Here is a 24,092-nt window from a genome sequence, read left to right on the forward strand (position 1 = left end):
CCACACACACGGACCCAGCCATCAACATGATGTAAAAGAAATGTGATTCATCAGACCAGCCCCCCATCTTCCGTTGCTCCATACTCCAGTGTTGACACTCAGATAACCATTGTAGGTGCCTTTCGGCGGTGGGACAGGGGACAGTCTGCAGCTATGCAGCCCCATACTCAGCAATCTGCGATGCGTTGTTTGTTCTGACACCTTTCTATCATAGTCAGCATTAACCTTTTCAGCAGTTTGTGCTACTGTAGCTCTTCTGAGGGATCAGACAAGACGGGCTAGCTTTTCGCTCCCCGTGCGCATCAATGATCCTTTGGCGCCCACGGCCCTGTTGCCAGTTCACCACTGCACACTGGGAACACTCCACAAGACCTGCCATTTTGGAGCTGCTCTGAACCAGTCGTCTAGCCGACACAATTGTCAAAGTTGCTCAGATCCTCGGCCATTTTTCCTGCTTCCAACACATCAGCTTCAAGACCTAACTGGTCACTTCCTGACCCGTATATCCCACTCCTTGACAGGTGCCATTGTAATGAGATAATCAATGTCATTTACTTTACCGGTCAGTGGTTTTGTTTTTTTAATGGCTGCTCGCTGTATGTAGGATGTGTGTTGACAGAGCCTGAGACTGTGGAAACAAATTGTAAATAAAAATCCATATCCGTGTCTCACACATCTGTCGAAAGCACACACTATACTCTGAATCACAGACAGACACACACTTTAATGCACAACAACACAAAAGTGTGTATACACATGCACGGCGGGCACACACACACAACCTTTGTTTGCTTTGGCAGAGAGGGCTGCTTTTCCCCCCCGGCTCTGCCAGTACATGCAGTCTGCTGTCATGGAAAAAATTTAACAAATACCGTGCAAACAAGACTAATCACTCCTCCCAGCTACTTTGACACCCATTTCGCATATATATATATATATATATATATATATATATATATATATATATATATATATATATATATATATATATATATATATATATATATATTCATACAAAGTATAGATAAACTCTCTGGTTGGTAGAAAAGAGCAACATAGCAACCTGTTGTATACACACAAGTGGCTTGCCAAATATGGCTTCCCTGCTGTACAGTGTAGCTAGGCAACTACTACCACTTCAAAACCCTCACTGCTTTATTTTCTGATGTCTGCTGTGGTAGACCAGAGAAGTAGGACACCTAGTAAACCACTGCTCAAAAACCCTTTGACACTAAGAATCCCAAGCAGGCCCAATGATGTCATTTATAAAACAAAACAAAAAATATATAGAGTAGAACATAATTTTTTATTTAAAAAGAAGGGAAATTAGAGGGTGGGCGAGGGTTCTTGTTCAGTTTGTATTTCTCTGTTTCTGTTCTGTATGTTGGCATAAAAAAATGAAAAAAAATATAAAAATAAAATAAAAAAAGAAAGAAGGAAAATTCATGTTCTTATCTTTTTTTTTTTTTTAAACCTGAGAAAAACAATCTTATTTACACTATATCTCTTGCTACAAGCTCTTACCTGTTTTTGTCTGTGTCTGTCTCCTCCACTTCATCAGCACTGCAAGTGGCACTAGAGTCACTGTCCCCACGGGAACCTGTATTGGGCCCATGGTGCTTTTTGGAGCTCTTGGTGGAGCTTTTGACTTCCTCCATCTCTGCTGTAGAAGGTTTTTTATCCATGGCATCGCTGGGGGGTGTTGGCTGTAGCTGCTCTTTGTTGGGCTCCACAGTCTCAGTCTTTATCTCCTGCTTGATGGCCGATTCTCCATCTTCCTTGACTGGAGGCTTCTCATCCCCTGCCTGGCCAATGTCTGACCCGGACGCCTCCTTGTCCCCGGTGGTGGAGCTGGCCTTGGACCTGCCCGAGCCTTCCTCCTTAGCCTTGCTGTCCTCTGATGAGTGTGGCGAGGGCAAGCTCTCTGTGTCAGAGCTGTTGTTGGCTCCACCTGGCAGGGACAGAGGACAAAAAGAAACGCAGATCAGAAGACAAGAGTGGGCTCACACTGTAAATCATGTTATATCTCCTTGTCCTTTTTTTCTTTCATCTTTTCCCCACCTCTTTCTGCTAAACCAGATTCCTCACAGTGCCAGTCTTCTACATAATCAGGTTTCACTGTACAATAAGGAGGAACACAAAACCAATAGGGATGACGGACGAAATCCCCCAGAGGCTTCTGAACATTGAGAAAGTGCAGTCTACACAGTCTACTGCTAATGCTTTGGTTTGTCATTGCTGAACATGATTCTTCAAGCTAACGAGGAGCTAAAAGAGTTTGGCTGGTAATATAAGCTGCCATTTTATTAGGTATACCCGTGTGGCCAACTCTTTCCCAAAGGAAGTAGCTAGTAGGGTATCGTGATGGCTGACCGACACCCTGTCAGACACACTGATCCTGAGCTGGCTGGAGCTCTATCAGGAGACCGGCGGACAAGAGACGTTTAGTTCCCCGATCGTTTGTTTAAACAACACGCATATCCCTTATAAGATTAACTGGAATCTGTGGTTTTTCGATGTTATAATGCTCCACAAGAGATTTCGGGCATAACGTAACAAGCTCGCTGACCGGGCTGTCTCTCACACACACCGGCCACGGAGCAAGCAGAGGCGAGGGAGAGCAGCGTCTGACACCGCAGAGAGATACCCGTCTCCCTTTGACAGTCTTGTAAATAAATTATAATATGTATATTAGAGCTGTCAGTCTTCCTCTATCATAGGTGCCGATTTATGTTTTCCTCCGTGGGTGCTCACGGGCGCACGCCGTTTAAAAATAAATAAATAAAAAAAGTCAAAAAAAAAATTGCATTTCATAGGAAATGGACAGCGAACCGACACGAACACACACGCCTATTAACTCGATAATAAAGCTGTAAAGTAGTAAAGGCTATCTTTCAACTCAGGACAGCGCCAGTTCTCACAAATACAGATGGGATTGGCGATGAGAAGTTTAAGTGACACGTAGCCGCGATCGGCACTCACACACTCCACTTAGCAAAAACTGCGGTTTGATGAAAAAGAGGGGAAAAAAGTGATTCCCCCAACACCCTGCTTTTCGATGATGTTCACGTCGCAATCTATTTTAAACTGTCAAAGATTCATAATGCTCGAAAAGATACCTCAATTAATAAATGGAGGTAAAATAAAACCTTCTAGAGAAGTAAACTGGTGTACCTTCTCCATCTTCAGGGGCCTCCTCTTCATTGCCACTGGCTCCTGAACCCTCCATCTCCTCCTCCTCTGCTGTATACGGGGCACTGGTCTCTTCATTCTGCAGGGCTTTGCCCCTACGGCGGGCCTTTCGCTCCTTCTCCTGGGTCAAAACAAACACACACTAAATAAAAACAGCCCGGGGCACAAACATCTTCAGATCCCGAAGAAAAACAGAAACAACGTCATGGCTTGGTTGTGCACAAAAAGCATGAATGACTTTCCTTTGCCCGCATCACGTGGAGCAAATTTGATTTACAAAAACTGTCCCTGTGCTTACCGATTTCATTTTATGCTGCTGCAGAATCTCATCCAGTTTCTGCCTCTTCTTGTAGTTGAAGTAGAAGTTCTTGCACTGTGACACGGTTTTTGATCCCACCATCTTGGCGATGGCGGACCAATTCCTACCATACTGGAGAAGGCCTGGAATTAACAGATGGACAGGCAGAGAGATTAGGATAGGACAGGGACAAAGACAGCCAGACATGGTTCACATGTGGCCTTGCACGATTACTCCATATCAAATTATATTCTCTATGCAGTCGTAAAAAAAAAAAAAAAAAAAAAAAAAAAAAAAAAAAAAAAGCTGCGTAAAATGCAACTGTTGTAAAGATTGTAAATGTAATAGCCATTTTGGTTTATGTACCACAATCAAACTCTCCAACCACAATCTCTTCAAGTGCATAGTATGGAAGTCTATCTATGGTAAGTCAATACCCATAAACATCTGTCTCTATACAGCTGTCAAAACTGCAGCACAGCCTGGGAGTTTAGTTCACAATGCAACATAGACACAGTCCCACTCTTCCAACAGCAGCGTGGCTTGATGCCATTTGCTTCCTAAGTAGAGACAGAGAGCTAGAGAGAGAGTGAAGAAGTACGAGAGAGGAGAGAGGTGGTGTGGTGGCTGAACAGTCAGTCAGACCAATGACATCACCAACTCTGCCAACTGGGGTCACTCTGTGTCATATTCGGACTGACTTTGATGTGACCCAGTTCCAAGAAACCCTGGTCCTTTACTCAGTCAACCACATGATTGTCCTTACACAAGAGTCTACAGGCACCCGCTGGGCCGGAGCTGTGATAGATCAACCTGTCATGAAACACACACACACGCACGCACTGGTTCAAGTGCACGTGTGCTAAAAGAAGAGATTTAGGGTGAAGTCGGTATGTAAGTGCGAGTCAGTGAAGAATAGAATTTGCACCTGTGTTTCCCCCCCAGAGTCTGCTGTTAGCTAAAGGCAGCTCATTAACAGTGTGTGTTGTAAGAGGCTTAGTTTACACCACCCACTTGTTTCCTGTGCCAGTCTGACAGGCCCTGGCAACAGGACAGGTCTCTTGAAGGGTTGTGAGGAGCGGTGGGTGTTATTAACAGGCACAGAGCCAACACCTCCTGGGATAACCTTGGACATGGGTTCAGAGGTCGCTGCATCTCATCGCTTAATGGAGGGAAAGGGCAAAAAGCAGAAGTCTGAGCCAAAGGAGAGGAAGAGACAGCCGTTTACAGCTCTGTAATTTCAACTTTTGTATTACTCCGAAATCAGCGCTCTATTGCATAATGCTATTAATAAGTAATAGCTGAAATAAAAGCTGGTCTATTAGTTGACAAGTTTAACTTCTATGGTATTATTCACAAGGCTGTATTTATTTATTTATGTGGACAACTCATAACCAAGATAGATAGAAGATACATATAAACAAGTCACCTAAAAATAATAAACTACCCAGAAAAGTCTCAGTCGCACTTATCTACTGAAACAAAAAAAATGGCTGGAAAAGCGGTGTTTCATCCAGCAGATGTGAGAAGACCTATAATATTCACTGTCATGCTGAGAATGTATGAATGCCAGTATAAAAAGAAGTGCCATAACAAGCAGAGGTGATCTTCAGGTCTGAGCTGCTGGTGTCTAAAAGCTGCTGCACACCTACAACCTGTCAAGTGTTAAGAGGTTTTTCAGTTGAAATATTCATCGCTGCTACTGAAAAGGCATCGCTGGGACAGCTGCTCCAAGGAAGAAAAGAAGACCGACCAGTCTGACTTGCTCCAAGAGGACTGAGACACACGGCCGACAACTATTAACCTTTTACAGCCGTCTCACGAGTGGGGGAGGGACTGGGTAGCCCTTCACGTCAAAAACCCTCCACACAAACAACGACACAAACCATGGCATAATATTGCACACCCATTCAAACAAGCAAGACAAACACTTTGCTGCACCCACTGAACCTGAAGCAATAACAATGCAAGTAATTTACTGAAAAGTCAAAGGTCACTTTGTTATGACCGCTAGCTACATCCAGCTTATTCCATCGTATGCAAGCGCACAAAGCACAATCCCTAAGCAGCTCGGGTTGACTCGGGGCCTTAGTTGCTGGAGCAACACACATGGAACAAACATCCAATCAGCAGCAGCAATACTGAAGCAGGTGGTAGCCTCACAGCCAATCAGGACACCGTATTTCCATTAGCTCCTCCCAGAGAAAGTCCAATCAACACCTGGTGCAGCCAGAAAGTGGTTGTTCCTGTCTGTCACATGCCTGTCACTCCAGCCGCCGCCTCGTGGCCCTGCAGTAGATAACAGTATCAGACGGTCTGATCTCCACAGGGCCGGCCGGGAAGCTCTTCGGGGCTGGGCCTTCCGATCCAGAGCAGAGGAGATGAAAACAGCTCAGACTCTGCGCTCTTCCTGCCAGCTGGCTTGATAGTTGAGCCGGTGTCAGGTTGACATGCTCTAAAACAGCACATGCTCCTGGCCTCTCCCCTGCTTTTCCCCTCACTCTGTACTCCCTGTGCTTCGGTGAGTGCTGGTCTGTTCTTCTTTGCCGTGTCTCTCCCCAATGGCGGTCGTCTGGGAAGACTTCCACAGGAAAGTGGGACTGTGGGGCGGTGCTATGTGCTCAGCCTCTCTCTCCCCTCATCTGATCTCTCCTCTATCTCTTTTTTTTTTTTTCCTCCCTCCCTCTGTCTGTCAGTCCGTCCGTCCCTCCCCCTACCTCAGTCTGCCAGCAGGCACCGCGGCACGCACGCACACACACAGACGCATGAGTGAGTACACACTCACTCGAACCCTCTCTCTCTCTCGGTCTCTCTTGTTAATACTCGAGCACACAGACGCAAACACATACTCAGGCAGTCCAAGAGTAAACAGAGAGCAGAGAAAGAGAGAGCAGCCCGGAGAGAGAGGAAAGATATAGAGAGAGAGCAGAGCCACTGAGCCAGAGAGACAATGGAGAAAAGGAAAGGATACAGAAGTGGAGAGTAAGCAAAGAAAGAAGAGGGGGCAGACAGGAGGGGGGAGGGGGGGGAAGTTGATGTTGATACCATGAGAAAGCATAAAGGCTTTCACATTTTTCCTGACTGACCTGCTTTTCATCTTGAATGTGACCTCTCTCCAGTCTATAACAACACATAGTGAAGGGAGAGACAAAGTGAGTGGGGGAAAGAGGCGCTTGCCAAATCTTCCACAGCTCTTGCCAATCTGGGCCGTTGCCATCTCCCATCCGAGGGAGACGGACAGAACGAGAGACGGAGATAGAGCAACAGTGGAGGAGAAAGACAGGAAAAAAACAATAATGTGCCATTCTCTACCTGCTGCTCCTTTAAATGGGTTCTTTCAGCAAAGCAGAGCAGGGGCCATTATCCAGCTGCCTGCACCCAAGCAAAGCCTGCCAGATTAGTGCACTTACATAAACGCCAGCCAAGAAGGGCGTACATGCAAACACACACAGCTTGGAGCGAGTGCACACAGACACAACCTTTTTCTACACATATCACACACACACACACACACACACACACACGGTTTAAGAGAGGTTTTACGAAGACTGGCCATTCCTTGTATGAGGTACCAGTCTTTATGAGCAGTGAAAACGAGAGAGATCTATCTCAGAGTGTGGTAATGCCATCCTCGAAGGCAGCGCTGGCTGGCGTTGCCATGCTGGAATGCCGATGTCCTGCCAGGCACTATAAATGCCATTATTCGGATCTGTTTAGCTCAAGGGGGTAAACATATTAGCATCAGGACACCTAAGCCTCTTTAAAAGATATACATGTCAAGCACCTGCAAGGGAGAGCACCTTGACAAGCGTATTCAATACTTTGAGGAAAATGGGGGGGGCGGCAAGAGCAGCTCCTCCTCTTCGGCCCACAGGACTGAGGCTGGGGTTCTGTGGTTGTGGTTACATAAGCCCTTCATAGAAGCCCTGCTCCCACCAAGCTGCCAGGCTAATCCTCTGGGATGGAGAGCCCCACTAATCCCGCTGCAGGAGAATGGAACTGTAGACATTAACCAGGATTACTACACAGAACTGTGTTCAAACCAGTCCAGCGCCAGTTATCGCAAAATAACCTCTTAACACACAAACCCGGCACACATACACAAACCCGAAATTGCAGGAGACACTGCACACACAGACACGCAGCATGAGACGGATGCAATAAATGATGACAAAATGCGGTTTCAATACCACACTCAAGCTGCTGATAGCTGCTTGCAAGAGGCACTTTATCCACTGTTGATTACGAGGGAGGACAGGTTAAGTTAGTCAGAAGCAGAACTGAGAGTTACACAAAGCAAGATGACACATCATCTACGAATGGCCACAAAGCAGCCGTCTTGCAATGAAATTGTGTTGAGTCAAGAACAGAAAGTAAGACTTGACAAAGATAGTACTAAGCCACCTAAAAACAAGATTTAAAAAAATAATATATAAAAAAAAAAAATTTAAAATTTAAATACACAGCTGAGGCTGACTTTTGGCAAGGTACAGATATTGACATTACTGCCTGCAACACACATTACTTTTTCTGGCAACATGTAAATCTAGTCATTTTTAAATACCCAAACAGATAAGAACCAGATCGAATCTGGTGCAACAGATTAGTGGGGAAACCCTATCCAAAGAGTAGTGCACATTAGAAACCACTGAAGGTGAGGAGCTCATTATATCAGGATGTGAGACTCATGGACTGCACGCAACAAACACTGTCAAACACACTCACACACAGCGCTGGTGCTAGGAAAATGGGCAGAATGTCAGTGACCTCTGTGAATCAGCCATAGGCCTCTGGGTAATCTTCAGTCAGAGACAATAAACAGGTTGAGTTAATGACTGCTGCATTTGCAGGGGCTGGCTGATAAGAGGCAGACTTTACAGCCTGCTTGATAAAAAGGCAGGATTGCCTTGACCTAGAGAGCCGGGGAAACAGCTCCAAAGAGCAACAGACCCAGTCCAGGCTGACTGACAGATACACGCATAGAAACAACCTAGCAGCACGTGGCAGTTGCTGCCTCACTAACAGGAAATCACTTGTCTATGCCTTAAAAAAAAAAAAAAAAAAAAAAAAAAAACAATGCTTGAGCTGCTGCTAGTGTTCTCTCCTCTCTACGTATTATAACACACAGCAATGGAATTAAGTTATACTTCACAGGGAGAAGAAAAGGTTTACGCTGTATTACCTTTTTTGGCAGTTTCCATCTCTTCTTCAGTCCAGCGAGAGCTCTCATTCATTTCCAGATTAGCTGTTAAAAAAAAAAATAGAGAACCAGCAAGTTAGAGAGGGCGGGAGGAGGGGGGGTGGGCAGTTGTCACAAAGTCAGTTAGGGAGTGACTGACAAGAGGAAAGGAAAGAGAGAGAATTAGAGAAGAAAAAAAAAGAATAAGCGGGTAGGGGGCAGGGTAGCTTGTGCTGCTTGCCAGTGAGGCACTGCAGCGTGGGTCGCTAGGGACTGTTTGTTTTAGATGGAGGAAGCAGGAAATCCAAGGAGAGAAGTCAGTTAATGATTATAGACATAACAACTGGCTTCTTTCCCTGCGCAGCCCATACGCCAGGCCGACCCTGGCCCTGCCTGTCAGACAAGCGGAGAGGGAGCCGGTGCTTTGGTGTCCTCTATATATGAACCTGTGAAGGGCACTGTGGGACAGCTAGCACTGCTAGCAGTAGGGGAACAAACAGTGGTGCAGGGCGGGGTGGGGGGCTGCTGATGAGAGCCCCTACAACCCAAGTCACCTGGGGATTCCCTGTGACTAAACCTGTGCCGCGGGAGCGACTGCCGCATATACACACAACTGCTGAAACATAAAAAAAATCCCTGAGAGCATGCAGCAAGAGTGTTAGTGTGTGCATGGTTGACTTACCATCTGCGAGGAAACAAAGGGGGGGGGGGGACGGACACTGCTGACACACTGAATATTTTGTCCTTAAATATAACTTTTGGCTTTTGCCAACAGATGGGATTTAAACTACATTACTCATGCAGGCACACATTTTTACTTAGGCAAAAAAGTTAAGTGCAAGCCCTAATGAATGAAGACAGAAGGAACAACAGTGCACTCTTGTGGAGTGAGACAGGAGGCCACAACTAGATCAAAGGTGACAGTCAATCCTGCGTGCTGGTAGTGAAACACTTAGCTGTATAATAAATTATTATTATTGCTTTTAGCTTTTTTATTATCGTAATGTTTTACACTAATTTAGAAATCACATAAGTTTCCTTATAATGAACACATAATGTCCGTCATGTCTTATATGGTAATGGCATAATTGCGATTGGACCCACATCTCCCCTCTCCAATTGCACATGCTAAATTTATTTGAATGATAAAATAACACCGGACAGAGGAGCAAATTAGCACTGATTTGCAGTGCAGCTGAGACTGACCAAGCTCATTGTTGAGTGGCGGTGTGGTGGTCTCCTCCACTTCACTGGTCATCGAGCGGGTGATGCGGCCCTTGCGGCGCCCCTGGCTGTTGGCTGTGCGTCGACCCTTGAAAGCCACAGTGGGCTCTTTGTCCTCTGCATCTTCTCCAGAGGTGTCGTCCCTGTGTTTGAGAAATGTCAACATGGTCAGCAAGGGAAACACAGGGTGTTCTAAGGTGTACATATGCTGGCTCATTGATATACGAGTCAAAGCCCTATACACAGTCCCCAGTGCCAATTTTTGGCCAGCATTGCAGGACACTGATATTAATGATTTAGAGAAAAAAAATGCAGCGCTTTTATTTGGGGCTAGACCTGACTATTCGTTTGTTGGGTAGCTATTCGCTTTTAATTTTGGGATTTGGATATTTGCTTTTGGCTTTTCAATACTGTAAAACAGAATCCTTAAAAATAAATGCCTTTGACTAAACTGAAAGCCACGTGTTGCAGCTCTGTTTCAACAATGTTACGATGAAAAAAAAAAATAAATACATGCATGCAGGCTGAAATTCTGGCCATCTCAGCCAAGAACAGAGAAATGTGTGGCTGAGTCAAGTTATACGTTATAACTGAGCTGTGTGATGTCTGTAGAGGTCTGTATGGTAGCAGCATGGTGTCATTTTCAGGAGATTTAGTTAAGGTAAACACAGTGAACACCTCTGCTTAAAGTTAATAGCACTGCGCTCTGGTGCGGCACTGGCTGGCTGATTTATCCCCAAGTTATGCTCAGGTAGATCTCCCTAGTGAAATAAAACCGACAATATTTTCTGAGACGCAGAATGGGCCATGCTGCTATTCAGTCGGCCCCAAAAATGAAATTCAAATGATGTCCATCGCCATCACGTCACCATCACAACAAAACAGAGTGTAAATTGTAATTTCCCCACTGTGGATCAAAAAACAGTATAAATTATAAATGAACCTGCATGAGGACAGGTGACGATAGAATGCTGCGGACTGAAACACAAATTTGAAAGACAAAATGTGGATGTGTATACAGACGCTGCTTTTTCTTACTTTTTCCAAGATAATTTATTGAGTGTCAGCACAATGGCATGCCAGGAGACAGCCACTGAGTTTGAACCAACTGCACCTCCATTCATCTTCCCCCAGCACCATTAATCTTGCTGAGGGGGAGCCGGTGGCACTCTAAATATAGGCGAGCCAGCTGTGCCAGGGACAGGCAGTCAGCAGGGTGTGCTGGGAGTCGCGGAGTCCCCTGGCCTCGCCTCAGAGCAGGGAGCCAGTAAGCAATGCCTCATCATCAGCTTTTAATCTGACACAGCTGCTAATAAATATGACCTGCCATTACTTGAAAGTACTGGAGTGTACAGCCTGACCTCATAATATAGTGCATGAACACAGACATAGAATGTTTTATTCATCGATTAATTTCCAGGCACCAGAAAGCAGTGATATTCCATTTGTTTTGTATCCTTTGCTGGCACTGTGCCTGAAAACAACCCCCTCCTCCACCGTTGCTGCTACCCGCCCACCCACACACTTAAACGCACTCCTCCTTACACACTGACATTTCAAATTTACAGCTAGGTTAATCACAGTGCTTATTTTCCCCACCAAAAACAACCCAGACTAGCAAAATGAGCACAGAATTTGAAAACCGACAGTTGGCATCCTATTGGGAAGGGGAGAAGGATAAACAGGAAAACAGCAGTTTTAATAGCGGGAACAAATGGACACTTGAATTTGCCGTGGGTGGAAAAGTCTGGCTGGAGGTGAGGGAGCAAGAGCTCAAGGGTTACAGAATGATTGGATTTCCAGATCCGCTCCCCCTAGCCAAAACTTACTCCTACTCCATTTGCAGAAGCCTGATCTGGGACAATTCTATAATTGTGTGTTGGTGAAATGGGGAAAGTGAGAAGATTGTTGCAGCTGTACAGGGTCAGGCTCATACAATGTGGAGGAAATGTTTTCACTCTGCAGCACCTTTTCCTCTCACTCTGTCCGAGTACTTTCCCAATGAATCAGTAGGTTAACCTTTCTTTGCAGCGCACAGTGTTTAGACTTTGAGAAAGTGTTTGATGCGGTTTAGTCAGTATTAAAAAATGTGGCTCACTTCATTCCATCTTCCTTGTCTTCAGCTTCATTTTTTTCTTCATCCCTCTCTGCCTCCTTCTCTTTCTCCTCCTTCTCCTTCTCCTTCTCTTCCTGGCTGCCCCGGTGCACTTGTTGTTGCTGCTGCTGCTGCTGCTGCTGCTGCTGCTGTTGCTGGCCGTGCTGTGGCGAAGAAGATGGAAACAACAAGGCACTCTGTTACAAAGATAATCCCACATAACTGGACACACAGACTTACCAACAAACACCCTCACCTGTATACCTTAGACACATACACTTCAATGTGTGGACGCGTAAACATTTTGCAATGTTGTTTACTATAGAAAGTGACAGTTACACTTCTGCAGTCACCTCCAATATTCTTTTTTACATTATTTTTGGGGCTTTTCTACCTTTAATTTGACAGGACAGCTAGGTGAGAGAGGGGAGTGAGAGGGGGAAGACATGCAGGAAATCGTCACAGGTCGGATTTGAACCCTGGACCTTTGCGTCGAGGCATACACCTCTCAGTATATGTGCACCTGCTCTAACCGTTGAGCCAACCCGGCCACAACCGCGTACATTTTCCATTTTACAGTTTGCCAACAGTGAGGGAGGAGGCACTTGATCTGATCTCTAAAACATTATTCAGACAAATGTACGCTTGGCACACAGCTGCAGATGGTATGATGTCTGGCTGAGATAACAACAGACTGCACCATGATGTTTGCAAAAACAAAAACACAAGAAACACTTGTTTAAAGTACAGAATAGATACTAACCTCAAAACTCCTATTCATTTTCTGCATAGACAAAACAAAACAGGATACGAAAGTTCCGAAATATGCTCTTTAAGCACCCAGAACCACTTCCTTACCAATTTCCTGTCTGTCTGGGCTTTTAGGGTTAGAGTTCAGATTAGTACTGACATTCAGTACGACCAAAAAAAAACTTAAAACGGCTTAATATTGATCAAGCAGACATACTTAAACTGATTAACAGAACTTCTACTTTATTTGATGTATTTAAGTAGCTAGCTAGTAGTAGCTGTCTGTGGGCTAATGCTCATCCAAAGAATATTAACTTTTGTTGATCTCTTTACTACATATCCGCTTTATAAAAAGACACATTACATGTGGTTTCTGGCAAGGGAACATAAAAATGATAGCAAATTGAGACAAAGTTAAGAGAGAGAGAGAGAGAGAGAGAGAGAGAGAGCAAGAGAATGAGCAGGAACTGAGACCACGAAATAAGGTAGAGTAGAGCAAGATGGCAGGGAGTAAAAAATGCACCATTTCTTCACGGAAGCTACCTTTATCTCCATTTGCAAAATATCACTAACGTCCTTTCCCTCCCTTTGCAGTTCATATTTTTTTCCTTCACCCAGATCATCAGCCTAATAATCTCTATCCAGCGAAACTATAGAGATCTGTTAGCACTGCGTCTAAATGTGCCCCAAGCTAACCTAGGGCCAGTGCTGCAGTGTTAAATGTAAAGACAACAGCAGAGCAGCCATCCCACCACAGATCTGTGAGGAAAAAAGGCTCAGTAAGGCTGGAAACACATTAACATGTGCCTTAAGCCATTACTTATCCCCCTCCATCTCTCCACTACCCAAACATAATCTCGATTAGCATTTGCAGTCATTCTAACATATAGCACTGCACTTTCTGTTCCTCCTCTGTAGCTACCTCCCTCTGTGACTGCAAGCTGTTAATGCTAGATGCTACTCAAGAGATGTGGAGCAAAGTGCCACATAACGAGCAGAAGTTCACTCAGGAATGATGAGGAGACACCCTCCTCGTACAAACAGGAAAAGGTCGCCAGAAAATTGATGTGCCATTTCCTTGGCACCATGAAGTTTTACAGCCAGCACCTGATCTGAGGCTAAGTAATCACTGGTAGCTCATTAGCAATAGAAATAGACCTGTGTTTAAAAAAAAAAAATGATGGGGTTGAGCAAATTGTGGCACTTGATGAGTGAACTGTATGACCTTTGGCGTTTTCCTGAACTATTCATCAAGGGAGTTCGTTGGCTTAAGACTACCTCACTGTGTTGTAAAGAAGTCACTAGAGCTCCAGTGTTGGTAGTGAGATCAGGGCTGTGCATACAGGACACATTATTATCAATTCAACGCCCCATTTTCAGTAGTTTTCAAAGAGTTTGAATCCCTTTGCGGTCTGTTTTTGCGCGCACTATACCTCGCGTTTATCTCCATCGTGTGCTTTGCGCAGCGCACCGTGCAACCCGAAGTCAAAACATATTCAATATTCCGCAAAGAAAAAAGGTCTCTGGTGTCCAACCGGATAAAATCCAAGGCTTTTTTTTAAGGTAACATCGACTGTTCAAAAGAACAAATAGGGGGGAAGTTAATAGGGGTTTTTCCTGTCAAACTTGTTTGACAACAGGGAATGGCAATGGAACTGAAGGGTAATGGCTGAAATGGAAAACAAGTTTTTCCCCAACCAGCGAGTGGTATTTAGCTAAGTGACTGCAGCTGCCTTTTTGGTTGCCTAGCAATAGCAAAAGGAGACTTCTTTATTTATTTATTTTTTTAAATGTAGTGATGCCCCTCAGATTTTTCAGGCTTACAAAACTTGTTGTGTGGTTTGGGTGTTGATGTAAAATAGAGATCTTTTATAACTATTAGTTTGAAAGGTGAGAATACCTGGCTTCTTCCTCTGCGTCTGTAGTTCCTCCGCACTATGTTCTTATAGTTTTCATTCTTTTTGGTCAGGTAGTAAAAGAGCACACACTCCGCCACCGTCTGGAACATGAAAGAGATGTTTTTATTTATTAAATTTTTTTTAAACAGTCACAACTGGATCACCCAGAAATACACACGAAAAAGAAAATGAATCAATACCTTTCTCTCCAGAAAAGACGCAATCAGACCAAAGTTTTTGGGGTGCTGGATGAACCTGTGGGAGCAGAACAAGGACAATCTAGCAACCAGCTAATGGAATGACTCAAAATCATTGGCATTTGCTGATGACTTTTTTCTTTTTTAATCTTAGAGGTACAGTATACTACATCTATTGCATTAATCCTAAATCAAGAAAAAGGTGGCATCGAATAAATTATTAAAAATGACACCAGCCAATCACTAGTGATCACAAATCTTCCTGAATGTTTGGGATCAAAGTTATTAGAAAAGGAAACGGACGCCCTTCCTATTGCATGATGGTAGACTTTAAAAGCCACTCATTTCACTGTGTGGGTTTGATCCAATTTGGCAGCCTGCAACGCCTCCTCTTGTTTCTCACGAAAGGGGAAGATTCACTTCCTTACCAACAACTGACTGCCCCTTTATCCGTCACACATATTTTACAGGGAGTACAAGACATACTTTAATCTTGTTGCTTAAAAAGAAGCTCTCGATCACTTTGTTTGCAAAATGTGAATGGAGCTGTAAGATAATATGGGATTTGCTAAAAAACTACTGCTCATACATTGCTTTCTAGGTGCAAAATGCCAAAACGTTACGGTCAAAAACAATTTTTTAGGTGCATCAGGTGATCAACGAAAGCCAATCTAGGCTGCTAGGAAAGGATAAAAGGAGATGTTTTTCTATTAAAAGAAGAAGAAATGATGTCCATCATGACTTTACTGAAGTGTTGTGCTTACTTCTCTCTGAAAGTGTCCTTCTCCTGCTCGCTCCACATGTTCATAACCTGCCGGTCCTTGTACACCTTCATGGGGTCCTCCATCAATCCATTCATGTTGATGAACTTGATGCGTTGCTGCTCAGCATCAAACAGCATAGGAGGGATGACCGCCAGCTGCCGCATTTGCTTCTCCGTATTCTGGCGAGCACAAATGCCACACACAAGACACACACAGAAACCAACATCCTGGAGTGAGTGGGTTTGTCTCGAGAGGGAAACTGTCTGACAACACGGTGCTTATGTTGACATGCACTATATGAAACCAGGAGACAAAGTTCAGACTGACATTAGAGGAACAGGTCTAATGTGTGACAAGTGGATATCAAGGCCATGTCTGCTCAGAGCTTGGTCTTATCCTTAACACTGAAAGCAGTGGCTCACATTGTAAGAGTCTGACATCTCAAGCCAAGCAAATCTCCTTTTAACATCTATTATAAGCAAGACATTTATCTGGTGAGGTCAGTAAACGGCTTTGCAATTTTATATGAAAAGTATAATTGGATATATAATGTATGTTTTTTATTGAAAGTAGCTTAACTGTGTACGTTAATCAGGTAGCCATATTTGGTTTCAACTGGGCGTAAAATGTGTGAGTTTTTGTATGAAGTGAAGCCAAGCCACTTTTCCCCAGTGGGCTTGAAAAATTGCTAAAAATCTTTCCTTAGACAAGACTGACAAGTTTGACACTGAAACTTTACCAAAAGCTGCTAAATTTGCAGGCTATTGCACGGTTGTGATTTTGTATCCTATGCTGACGTTTGCCATTATCTGCCTCACAGTTTAGTTTCATCATAGAACTATTACAGTATATAGTGGACGAGTCCACTCACAATAATTATGGTTGCACCAACAGCTGATGCTATGTGTCGACTGCCCGTGTTATTAACGGAGGAAAGACAAATGGGGGTTTGACTGTAAAAAAAAAAAAAAAAAAAAAAAAAAAAAAAAGAGAGAGAGACAGGCCGTAAAAACCACCAGAAACTATCAAAGACTTGGCAGCATTTCAATTGAAAGCAGCTGTGCTGCAGTGTTTACCGCTGGGCTGTGGTGGCCTTAAAGAGCTAGTATTTAGCTTTGGCTGGCCCTGCTAGCTTAGCTACTACAAATGTTCCAGTGGCATACCATAGCATCTGTATAACAGCTGTATTATATGCCAATATTGAATGGCATATGCCTCTGAAACAAAACTATGTTGCCATTAAGAAGACTTGAGTCACATTCATGCAGGCGGTGTATTTATGATGTTGTTCCTATTGTCTTTATTACTAAGTATTGCAAGTGAAATAAAATAATATTCATAAATATAATATTCATAACAAATATATTTTGTGTGTGTGCTCAATTAATTTGCATATACATTACATTTTAAGGTTTAGGGATGCCCCGATTGATTGGCCGCCGATCTTTATGGGCCAATATTTAGTAAAAATACTCAATCGGGAGATCGGTAGTAATGCTTAAAAATGCTCACTAGTCGCTGATTTTAGCATTCTTAAATTTTACAAGCAGGAGTTCCACCCACACTTATATTAGCTGTAAACCGTTAGCAACATGTGCTGAGGCTGGCATAACAAGCTGATCGTCGTGCGAGTCGGTCACAATTTAATAAAGCCTAATGTTTACTTCACATTCTCTATGGCCTAGGTTAGGCTGCCCCCTGGTGGAGATCACAATACACTACAAAGCTGTCAAACTGACCTATAGTGTAATTCAGCTATAACAACAACAAAAACAAAACCATCTGTAGTTTATCTATCTATTTGGTTCATTGGCGATCAGCAATCTGTATTTGCACACACACAAAAAAAAAAAAACCTGATCGGGGCACCTCTAATTAAGTTCTTCTCTACTAGCTCAGACACTTCCAGTTTCATCCCTGGTAGCAGTGCCAACCCTGGCGTGTGTGACACTCAACCCAATCAGACAACCAGATGTCTGGCCACCATAGCAATTTGAAATTCAACAGTGTAATAGTGTGAATACACCCTAAATGTTGTAGAAGAGGAAGTGGAGGGGCACACCATCTTTAACAGAAGAGCTTACCTCGTGCTCTGATATTCCATCAATGATCTCGGAGACCTCATGTTCACTGCGAGCTGCAGAAGAGGTCAGCCCACCTCCTCTCTGCCCAACACGGCTACAAGAGGAAAAATAAAGACATTTCACTCAAAACTAGTAACTAGGCAATACATCAAACGGATTAAGACCGTTCCAGAAATGAAGCGCTTTTTACACTGTTGAACAATCACAGATTGCCTGTTGTTGTGACCTCACCTCTGCATGCGCTCCTGCAGCTCTCTTTGCTTGCGGATCTCTGGGAACTGTTTCTCGTAGTACTCCCGCACCTTGCTCTCCTTGGCTCGGCGCCGCGGGTTGCTTTCGATGCGCTCCACCTTCTTCTCCCAGGCTTCCATCAGCTGGTCATAGCGCTGGCAAAATTTCTGTTCCTGAAGCCCCACAGAAAGATAAAGATCTCAAACCACTGCAGATCTGCTTAAATACCAACACTATCTCTTTCTGTCTTTGATGCAAGTCCGCCTTTCATCTAAAAACACAAAATTAATGGACCGTACCGTTTAAGGAAGTACAATTACAGAACATTTAAAGGTCCCATGGCATGAAAATGTCAGTTTATGAGGGTTTTTTTAACATTAATACGAGTTCCCCCAGCCTGCCTATGGTCCCCCAGTGGCTAGAAATGGCGATAGGTGTAAACCGAGCCCTGGGTATCCTGCTCTGCCTTTGAGAAAATGAAAGCTCAGATGGGCCGATCTGGAATCTCCCCGTTATTCAATTCAATTCATTATCATTTAATTTATAGTATCAAATCATAACAAGAGTTATCTCGAGACACTTTACAGATAGAGTAGGTCTAGACCACACTCTATAATTTACAAAGCCACAACAATTCCAGTAATTCCCCCAAGAGCAAGCATTATTGGTGGCTAATGCGACAAAGGAAAAAGAAAAAAAAAAACTCCCTTTTAGGAAGAAACCTCGGCAGACCCAGACTCTTGGTAGGCGGTGTCTGACGGTGCCGGTTGGGGGTGTGATGAACAGTGGCACATAATAGTCATAATATGTTATTATGATGTCATAAGGGGCAAGGTTACCTCCCCTTTCTCTGCTTTGCCCGTCCAGAGAATTTGGCCCACCCATGAGAGAGAGACATCATGGCTTTCAAACGAGCAAAGTGGCAGTTGGTCAAGGCCAAACCCCCACCCTCCACCTTGCCCCCCCCCACTCTCCTCCTCAATAGCTACAGACACAGAAATGGCACATACTAAGGAAAGCTCATTGTGGGACTGGCTCTAGTGGCCGTAATTCTGCACCAAGGCTGAATTTCGGGAAAAGAGACTTCAGATACAGTATTAGGGGACCACTAAGGTCTATATAAAAGAGACTTCAGATACAGTATTAGGGGACCACTGAGGCCTATATAAAAGCATCCAAAAAGCAGCATGTCATAGGACCTTTAGCAGTTACAGATAAAGCAATAGATCGCCAAAAGCGCAGAGAAAGAACGATTGAAAGATTTATTTCATCTTCCTAAGTTCCTTCTGTCTTTTCTGTTGCGTCTCACCATGAACATCTACATTTTTCAGAAGGGCAAAGGGATATGTTGGTATTCTATGGGCAGTCTGGCCTTGAGCCACAACTCTACCAGACGACAGGCCGCCGTTCCTCGCAGCTTCCTCACAGGTGTGCTGTAAAGCAGACCATTAAACACGCTGGAGACACGGCCCCTCAGTAGGCTCATAAACCCCAAGGTGATGTCTCCCCCCACTCAGCCCACAAGCAGCTACCTCCCCCAATTAGACACAACACGAGAGAAGGCTGGACACTCGCCCACGACTCAGGCTCTGATACAGGTGCTGCTTTTGAACTGTTCTTTCTGGCCTTTGCAATTGACAATAAATGCAGAGCTGTGAAAGTTTGTTCCTGGCACTATCTCAGAGGTTGGATGCTGTTAAATAAACTATTTCCCCATCATAATTCCGACTTGTGGATAATTTCATAGTAAAACTGTTGACATGATAACAATTTTCTGTCAAGCCAGTTGGTTTTAAGATGTCTGCTGGCTGGAGCATAAGAGCTCACCCCATTGATCCCTGCTTTATTAATAGTCATGCTCTTTGGCTCAGTCTCCCTCAATCACTGGCAGGCAAGACCACAGACTAACCCTGTATAATGCTCATTATAAGTGCTTGGCTGACAGTGAATTAAACAGATCTAGGTTGTTGTGTTTTTTCAGATGACTGTGTGAGAGGTTTTTTAATTTTTTTTTTAAAAGCAAGGGCAGGGCACTGTAAGAGTACTAAAAAACAGATCATGCCCAGAGCTCTATTCCTCTTTGGTCTGCCTAAAATGGCTACTTTCTTCATGGAGCAGTTGGCCCAGTTTCACACTAGTCATCCATCATGGGCAGAGTCACAGCAGAGAGTCAAAAATGTTGAGTTCTCTACTTACCCACTGCTTACGAGCATGATTTCTCCTCTTGAAGTATAAGATGAGCTTCTTCCTCATCGCCTGGTTTCTAAGAGGGTTGACGAAAGAGAGGCATGGAGAAAAGAGAGGGGCAGAGGAACAGAAATCAAGAATAAGGCAAAGACATTCACAAAAACAGTCACAATTCAGACAGTGCTTTTATTACGCTTGTCACATAATAAATTTAAGTACATGACATTCTCCAGATCCTCGGGTACACATTTTCTACCCTCTGCACTTCGTCTGCCTCACTTATTTAACCAATAAACAAAAACCACACTTTCTCTCACACACATACACACACAAACAATGCCTGTCCTTGTAGGCCACTGCTCGATAAACTCAGACTTGCTTCTGGGTGGAAAGGACAGCGAGGTGAGCCAAACTTATAAAACTTGTCTGGGCTGGGAACAGCCAGCCACAGTGCTTCAAATAAAGGTCAGGGCCAGTAATCTCCTTAGGCAGCCACTCCGTTTGTCTCTTTCTGTGCTGCAAGACAGAATTTTATTCCTGACACTTAATCTGTCAGTTGTAAGGTCACGTTCCCAACTGATTAATGTAATCTTATTCTACATTAGTCACTTCAGCTGAGCCGCAGGGCCCTCTTGGTAACAGGCGAGGACAGAAGACCAGGAAGTGGGCTACTGGCGGTATATGAGTTTTGTAAAAAAATTGGAAGATAGCATGATAGCATTTAGGCTATCTAGAGGGACAAACACACAGGATGACCAATTCTCCATTTCCCAAATATGTTTTCTGCAATAACAAAGCCAAGTTCAATCTAAACAGCCTTAACCCCCAACTACATAAACACTCCCACACAAACAAACAGACGCATATTGAGCCAGGTCATTGCAGCAGAAAAGAGAAATACTGCCAAACCCAGCTAGATACTGTTGATACCCACACTTACTGTGGCATACAATGGGTGAGAACTAACGTGGTATGGCAAAAACAGGACTGGCAGATTAAGCCTTTTTAAAAAACAGAGATGGCATTGTCCTCTGGACAGCAGATGGCAAAGGGAAAGATTAGTAGCCCTGAACCCCTACGAAAGGTTCCCTTTGTCCTGCTCTAAGCCGGTGCCACTTCTGAGATATCCGAGGACGTTGTAATTGGCATACTACCTGCAAAACATGATGGCTGAAAGATATATATACGCACACTTGTGACAGTCCCCCATGTCCCCCAGTGGTACAAGCACACTGAGCTAAAATATTTTTAGACTTCAAAGTTTGATTTTGTTTTCATAGTAGTCTGAATATGCAACGGATATTGGCAAATGTATCGTCAGCTGAGTGGTCAGGGCACCGCGAGCAGGAGATGAACCCGGATGGGGACTCGGATGCCGAGCATTACTACCCATCTATCCCAGCAGGGATGAGTGCCAGGTTTAGCGAACCGGTTAGCAAAACAAAGAAGTCAATTGTGCTGGCTCAAAGCAACACAGTGGTATTTAATAACGCGCACACACACAGTGGAAGAAAGGAGAGTTTTCAGTTAATTGCTTTGAGGCCATAATACTGATCAAACGGTGCAGGGATCAAAAGCAGTGACGACAGAGCAGTGTGTGGCTAAGAGGTCAGACACATCTTGTGGTATGCCACTGTGCCAATGGTGGAGACGAGCTATTATAACCCTCTTGCAGCTCTTTGATGTGCCGCATTGAATTACAGTCCTTAAAAGATTACAGAGCTGTATTGATAGACATGGCAGGGCCACGCACAGTTGTGTACTCTCTCCTCGCTCCTCTAACTGCAGATACCCATTAACATATGAAATTGACATGATCTATTAAACAAACATTCACCTAACACAATCTTGGATGCTAAGAAAGGCATCCTGTTAATATTACATTTCTTTTTTTTTTTCCTTTCTTTATTTAAGGACAATGCACATTTAATGAACATAACACGTAAAAGTGCCAGATTATAGCCCAAAGGCTAATTTCCATCTGTAGTCCCAATTGGCAGATATAAATTACAATAACAGGACATAAGATAAACACTATTAACATCTGCTATATAAAACAGGATGAAAAAAAACAAAAATTATTAATAAATGTTAAAACAGAGGCTCATCATACATATGTTTCACTAAACTAATACGGTACGACATACGAGTAGGGGTGACCCATACGTGGTTAGTTTTAAGACAAAATATATACAGTAATAACATTTGTTATGTGAAACAAGGAAAAACAAAATAAACAAAAAAAAAAAAAAAAAAAAAAAAAAAGCAAACAAGACAATTTATTAGTAAGTGTTAAGACGAAGACGCAATTCACCAGCACACTCCCTGGGCTAATACAGTACAGCATGCAGTCAGAAGTGATTGCAAGTTTGGTTAGCTCTGAGCCATTCCTTTACCTGGCTCTTAAAGGTGGCCAAAGTGGGACATTCCCTTATAGTTGGGGTAGTGTGTTCCATAATGCACTTTTATAATATCAGGGACAAAAAAAAGAAATCAATAGTTATTTTCAGAGGCAATAGTGATGTTGATTTTGTATTCTAATGCACCTTTTGCTTGAGCATAGATGTTCTGAAGCTCTGTCAGCAGTAAAAAGACATCACCTGAATTAAAATATGACTTTTAGCTACTTCAGAGTTAAGGCGGATTTGATGTGGCAAGAACATAAATATGACACACCAATCTTCTACCATCTTGTTAGCTCAGTAGAGATGGAAAGTAACAGACAGCAGCTGGTAGTCCTATTCTAAAGCATACAAAACAAACAACCTCTTTGATATTAAGTTGCTTAAGTCGCCTTAAACCACATATTCAAGGTCCTCACAACAAAATAACAGTGAGCCTTGGTTCGTACCATTTGGAAGTTTCTTAAAAACTTAAATGCATAATTAAAAAAGGAGAAAACAGGTGTACTCAACTCAAAAACCTATTCAGGTATCACACTTAAAACATGAGGGCAAATAACGGTTTTGTTATAAATAAGCTGTTAAAAGTAAGAAGTTAATTTGCCTCAAGTCTTAATGACTTCTCTATTTACGTTGCTGTCACTTTAGGACTCTCAGCTGGTAACCACTATATGTCGCATGAGCCGTAGTTAGGAAGTAAACAAACGGCTCAGTGATTTATGGTTGTAGTGTAGCAAGCTACATTTGCCTACATTTATGCCTGGAGTAGCATCGTTGGTATGCATTCATCATCAAAACTTTTATTACAGACTCAAGGTCCAAATCACCCACAACAATACATAAATACATATTATAAATGCATTCATTCACTGTTTTAAATAATTACATAGGTTCATAGCTCATTAGTTTGAGGTCAGTGTTATTTTGTGTTAAGTTTATATTAGAAATGTCCATAATCTCTAACGTTAGTGCTATGACTAACGTTATATGGTTGCTAGGTAACTATAAGTCATGGGACAGGCTACATTAATATTGTTTACATGTAAAAATGTCTTTGTACAGCATAAGCCGCTTTCCGACCAAGTAGTTACAGGAACGTAGTTATAGGAAAAGTCCACTTCTAAGCAGTTCTACTAACTACTCTTCCCCAAAACTGTTTTTCCCATTTGCATTCACACTGGCCAAGTGGCCATAGGGACTATAGGAGGGGTAAGGGATTAATGCAAGCACGGCAACGGTCTTTATGGCGTTAAAATCAGAAAACAAATACACCAAAAAAGTATGAACTAAATACTAAATCTAATGTATATAGCATATTTGTCATAATTTCAACAAGTCTCCCGAAGAGAAACAGGCATCTCTCTCTCCCCCGCCTCTGCCGGCTGTGTTGAGGACGCGCGTGTGTGCGTGCCTGTGTGTGCGCGCCTGTGTGTGTGCGCCTGTGTGTGTGTGTGTGTGTGTGTGAGACAGCCGGACAGCGATGTTGTCAAGCCCGCAGGTCACGTTTGTGGAGTTTAACTCCGAAAAGACAGTTAACCACAGGTTCCTGTTAATCTTATGATGAACATGTGTTGTGATATTTAAGGAACTG

At 43.4% G+C, this 24,092-nt stretch overlaps 1 protein-coding gene across 4 annotated transcripts in view; it reads right to left on the reverse strand.

Moving 5' to 3' along the window:
• The window catches only part of ncor2 (nuclear receptor corepressor 2), a 103,869-nt gene that overhangs the window by 25,430 nt on the left and 54,347 nt on the right, over positions 1 to 24,092 (reverse strand). For 3 of the 4 annotated variants that reach the window (XM_028577583.1, XM_028577581.1, XM_028577580.1), the window contains exons 9-20: positions 20,109 to 20,175; positions 17,913 to 18,085; positions 17,682 to 17,775; positions 15,598 to 15,776; positions 14,837 to 14,891; positions 14,639 to 14,737; positions 11,992 to 12,152; positions 9,876 to 10,036; positions 8,673 to 8,735; positions 3,491 to 3,633; positions 3,175 to 3,313; positions 1,525 to 1,951 (exon numbers count right to left, since the gene is read on the reverse strand). In XM_028577583.1, coding sequence (XP_028433384.1) covers positions 1,525 to 1,951; positions 3,175 to 3,313; positions 3,491 to 3,633; positions 8,673 to 8,735; positions 9,876 to 10,036; positions 11,992 to 12,152; positions 14,639 to 14,737; positions 14,837 to 14,891; positions 15,598 to 15,776; positions 17,682 to 17,775; positions 17,913 to 18,085; positions 20,109 to 20,175 — 1,761 coding nt within the window. The remainder of the gene's footprint in view (positions 1 to 1,524; positions 1,952 to 3,174; positions 3,314 to 3,490; positions 3,634 to 8,672; positions 8,736 to 9,875; positions 10,037 to 11,991; positions 12,153 to 14,638; positions 14,738 to 14,836; positions 14,892 to 15,597; positions 15,777 to 17,681; positions 17,776 to 17,912; positions 18,086 to 20,108; positions 20,176 to 24,092) is intronic. The other variant, XM_028577582.1, reaches the window with a different exon arrangement.

This window comes from Perca flavescens, chromosome 5 (assembly GCF_004354835.1).
Source record: "Perca flavescens isolate YP-PL-M2 chromosome 5, PFLA_1.0, whole genome shotgun sequence".
Classification (NCBI taxonomy): Eukaryota; Metazoa; Chordata; class Actinopteri; order Perciformes; family Percidae; genus Perca; species Perca flavescens.